General features: G+C 40.5%; 1 protein-coding gene across 1 annotated transcript in view; it reads left to right on the forward strand.

The window, feature by feature from the left end:
* The window catches only part of LOC119575262 (sodium/glucose cotransporter 5-like), a 12,092-nt gene that overhangs the window by 6,296 nt on the left and 796 nt on the right, over positions 1–5,000 (forward strand). The window contains exons 4-13 of the mRNA XM_037922771.1: positions 382–546; positions 702–900; positions 1,085–1,305; positions 1,426–1,669; positions 1,798–2,029; positions 2,275–2,389; positions 2,643–2,733; positions 3,708–3,850; positions 4,666–4,819; positions 4,991–5,000. The exon at positions 4,991–5,000 is cut by the window's right edge and continues 132 nt beyond it. Coding sequence (XP_037778699.1) covers positions 382–546; positions 702–900; positions 1,085–1,305; positions 1,426–1,669; positions 1,798–2,029; positions 2,275–2,389; positions 2,643–2,733; positions 3,708–3,850; positions 4,666–4,819; positions 4,991–5,000 — 1,574 coding nt within the window. The remainder of the gene's footprint in view (positions 1–381; positions 547–701; positions 901–1,084; positions 1,306–1,425; positions 1,670–1,797; positions 2,030–2,274; positions 2,390–2,642; positions 2,734–3,707; positions 3,851–4,665; positions 4,820–4,990) is intronic.

The raw sequence follows: 5,000 nt of genomic DNA on the forward strand, positions 1-5,000 counted from the left end.
GTGTTGTTCTTCTGTAAAGTATTGCCTGTTCTTTTTTCGGTCATAAAACTCTGATCTCTCTCTTGTGAGATGTGTTTTTGGTGCGCAATGTGGAGGTGAATCACCACAGAGATTATCTAATTATCGACTGTATACGTATTATAGAAACGAAATGGAGAATTCGAAGACTATAGAAAAAATGACTATATAAAACCTATAATAATAAGCATTACGAGAAGACTATAAGAGAGAGAGAGAGAGAGAGAGTGAGAGAAAAGAAGAGAGAGAGAGAGACGAGAGAAGAGAGAGTGAGAGAAAAAGAGAAGAGAGAGAGAGAGAGAGAGAGGGGTCTCATAATTATAGCCCTCACCGCCAATACTCAACTCAGTCTCACTCCCACAGTCCATCTACACCCTGATAATGCTGGGGTGGCTGTTCTTGCCTGTGTACCTGAGTTCCGGCGTATACACGATGCCGGAATATCTCAGGCTGAGATTTGGAGGACAAAGGATTCGCGTTTACCTCTCTTGTCTGGCGCTCATCCTCTACATCTTCACGAAAATTTCGGTGAATGATTTTTATTTTTCAGTTCTGTGGTATTAGATTTAATAATTTTGATTTTGTTGTCTTCGTTGTTATAGCAGTGGTATTTGGTAGTGAGTAGGCCTACATGATGTTTGTGAAAAATGGATTCTTTTCGTGACCGATCAGCATTCCCACAGGCCGACCTCTACGCAGGCGCGCTGTTCATCCAATTAGCGCTGAACAAGAACTCTTCTGAGTGGCTGTACTTCTCCATCCTCATCCTGCTCGCCATCGCCGCCATCTTCTGCATCGCCGGCGGGTTGTCGGCCGTCGTGTGGACCGACTTCGTGCAGACCATCCTCATGGTGGGCGGAGCCTTCATTCTCATGTTCCTCTGTAAGTAGCTCATTACTAATTTCATCACCGTGCTCCCTTGTGAGTATTCCGTACTCCTGGACTTTAGCTAGAGTGTTCTCGTGTTTTATTGGAGAAGTCTTTAATCTGATTTTGCTGCATCATTACCATCAACCGCCATTGTTTTGCTTTTAAAGACGGTTTAATTCTTAGACCTCTTCCTCAGCCTTCAGGGAGGTAGGTGGTTTCTCGAAGCTGGTAGAGGATTACCCTTATGCGCGTGCGAGCGTGCGTGCAACGGATCAGCAAAATAAGACCTGCGGGGAACCATCACCATACTACCTGTCCCTCCTGCACCCGATCCAGCCCGGCCTGTCCGACTACCCATGGACGGGCATGATCATCGGACTTCGCATCAACTCCATGTGGTATTGGTGCACCGACCAGGTACGTGCAGTGTTCAGAACAGCCACAGTAAAGAAAAAAAAATCAAAAGCCCAGAGTTATAAAAATAATAAGAAATCACGAGTTTAAGTGTTTTTTTTTTTCATAATCCTTTCTTCCTAGGTGATTGTTCAGAGGGCGCTGGCTAGTAAAAATATGACACACGCCAAGGCAGCGTGTATCCTCACATCCTACCTCAAGTTCCTTCCGCTGTGGCTGCTGGTATTCCCGGGGATGGCTGCCCGCATCCTGTACCCCGAGCGCGTGGCTTGTGCGGACCCCCAGGAGTGCATTAAGATCTGCGGAAGTCCTGGAGGATGTAGCAACATTGCCTATCCCGAGCTAGTCTTAAATCTGTTACCAACGGGTGGGTTCGGGTGGATTTTTTTTTTCTGTTTCGAGTAAATTTGACTTTCCTCTATACACTAGTGAGATATCTGTATCCCGTTGAGGGGCAGTGTGGAATGAAAGCTTTATGTATATTTATCCCTTTAGGGTTGTCGGGGCTGATGCTGGCGGTGATGATGGCGGCCCTCATGACCTCCCTCACATCGATCTTCAACTCCGCTTCCACCATCTTCACGATAGATATTTGGCTGCTGTTCAGGAAGAAGTTCAGGTTCGGTCGAATGGCGTCTAAGCCCTCGGACACGGAACTGCTCTTTGTGGGGCGAGTTTTTGTGCTCGTCCTTGTCGCTATTTCGGTTATATGGATTCCTGTGATTCAGTAAGTGATTCTGATACGAAAGTCTATATATTTATTTTTCTACTATCACGTTGTCTAAGTAATTAGCAGTGGGTAATTTTCGCCATCTGTCAGTCTCCCCATATTTGCCTTCATTTATTACGGAGTTAACCTAATTCGCTACTTCTGTTTATTTATTCGCCACTTTATTTATTCTACTTCCGTTTATTTCTGTTCTATTTATTCTGCTTCTGTTTATTTATTCGCCACTTCTTTTTTTTCCCCAGGAACTCCGGCAACTCCCAGCTTTTCCACTACATCCAGTCCATCTCCTCATTCTTGGCGCCACCTATTTGTGCAGTGTATATATTAGCCATCTTTTGGCCGAGGACGAATGAGGCTGTAAGTGACACTTTGCAACCTTACTGTATCATCGCAGGGCATTTTTTTTAACGGCTAGAATAGATATATTAATCAATCAGTGAAAAGATCATTAAATAAATCTTTCAGTACTTCCTCACCACACGTATTCCCCATTCCGAATTGCGAATACAACCATTGAGCTGGCTATCAAACATGTAGTTACCATAATAACCTCATCATAGCTATCAGATTGTACATTATCTGTTTGTCATTTGTTTCTCAATATCCCCAGGGCGCTTTCTGGGGCTTGATGACTGGCCTCCTCATAGGAATGATTCGATTCGTCATCCAGTTCTCGTACCTGGTTCCGACTTGTGGCGACAGTAAGTGCACGTGAGGGTTAGCGCAGATGATAAGAATGATAACAGTAATAATAGTAATGATAAGAATGATGATGATGATGATGGTGATGATGATGATGATGATGATGATGATGATGGTGATGATGATGATGATGATGATGATGATGATGGTGATGATGATGATGATGATGATGATGGTGATGGTGATGATGATGATAATAATAAAAATAATAAAAAAAATAATAATGATAATATCAATAACAACACCAATAATGATGATGATAATAATAATAATAATGATAATAATAATAATAAATAATAATACTGCTACTGCGATTACTACTACTATTATTATTGATACTATCATTAATATTATTACTCCTACTCCTATTATTTCTGTTACTACTCATACTACTACATACTATCACTGCCACCAGTACTACTACTACTTCTTCTACCACTACTGCTATTACTACTACTATAACGACTGCTACTGCTACTACTACTGCTACTACTACTACTACTTCTGCTGCTACTACTAATACTACTACTACCACTTCTATTACTTCTACTACTACTATTACTACTACTATTGTCATCATTTTCATTATCATCATTGCTGACATTATTGATGTTATCATTTATAACAATGACAATGTTGATGACGATAATGATAATGGTGATGGTAATGATAATTATAAAAAAATAATAGTAATAAAAAAATATAATTGTAATGTTGATAGAGATGAGATGAGGATAAAAGTGATAATGGTAATGATGATGATAATGATTATGATGATGATAATAATAATATTAATAATTATTATTATTATCATTATGATGATGATAACAGTAACAAAGAATAATAATGACAAATTAAAAATAACAATAGACTCCATAGAACTGGGCAGAACTTCACCCGAATCCGCAGTTGCTTAGCGAACTGAGGCCAGGTTAGAATTCAGAAATTAGGACGCTCGACCTCCCTCCTACAGGCACGCCAGACCCTCGACCTTACCTGGTGAAGCTACTGGTGGGGAATGTCCACTACTTGCACTTCGGCTGCATCCTCTGGCTCATCACCTGCGTGGTCACCGTCGGCGTCTCCTTCATGACAGAACCCATCCCTTCGGAATGCGTGAGTCCGCAGTCGGGGTCGAAGGCTGGGCTGTTGCTGGATTGTGATTTAGTGCGGTGGGATAGTGCACGCCTGGGCATGCATACATGCATACATACATACATACATACATACATACATACATACATACATACATACATACATACGCACGCACACACACACACAAACACACACACACACACACACACACAACATAAACACACACACACACACACACACACACACACATATATATATGTATATATATATATATATATATATATATATATATATATATATATATATGTATGTATATATATATATATATATATATATATATATATATATATTTGTGTGTTTATATATATATATGTATGTATATATGTGTGTGTGTACATATATGTATATACATGTATATACATATATGTGTATATATATGTATGTATATATGTATATATATGCGTGTGTGTGTGTGTGTGTGTGTTTGTATGTATATATATATATATATATATATATATATATATATATATATATATATATATTTATATAATGAGATAGAATGAAGAGAGAGAGAGAGAGAGAGAGAGAGAGAGAGAGAGAGAGAGAGAGAGAGAGAGAGAGAGAAGTGAGAGAAAGAAAGAAAGAGAGAGAGAGAGAGTGAGAGAAAGGAGAGAGAGAGAGAAAGAGAAAGAAAGAAAGAGACAGAGAGAAAGAAAGAGAGAGAGAAAGAAAGAAAGAAGAGAGAGAGAGAGAGATAAAGAAAGAGAGAGAGTGAGAGAAAGAGAGAGAGAGAGAGAGAGAGAGAGAGAGGTAACGACATCTCTCCTTCCCAACAGCTGTACCGCCTGACGTTCTGGTCCCGGCGCGACCCTCGAGTCAGACAGTCGATCAAGGGAGAAGAGGATGACGAAGCGGAGAGCTTCGAGGAGCCAGGGAGGCAAAGTGAGAAGGGCGAGCCGCAGCAGATGGAGGTAGAAGAGCCAAGAGAGGGTACGTAAGATACCGACAAACTTCGCTTCCATTCCCATTATGGTCTTCACCGAGGCGATTCCTTCATAGTTTTTTTTTATCAGTTTTTTTTCATAGTTTTTTTTTTCTTCTTCTTCTTCTTCTTGAATTCCCTCTGTAAGTAATTCTTGCGTCTATTCCACCACCCCGCAGAGCCCAGCCT

Source organism: Penaeus monodon, chromosome 7 (assembly GCF_015228065.2).
Source record: "Penaeus monodon isolate SGIC_2016 chromosome 7, NSTDA_Pmon_1, whole genome shotgun sequence".
NCBI classification, from domain to species: domain Eukaryota; kingdom Metazoa; phylum Arthropoda; class Malacostraca; order Decapoda; family Penaeidae; genus Penaeus; species Penaeus monodon.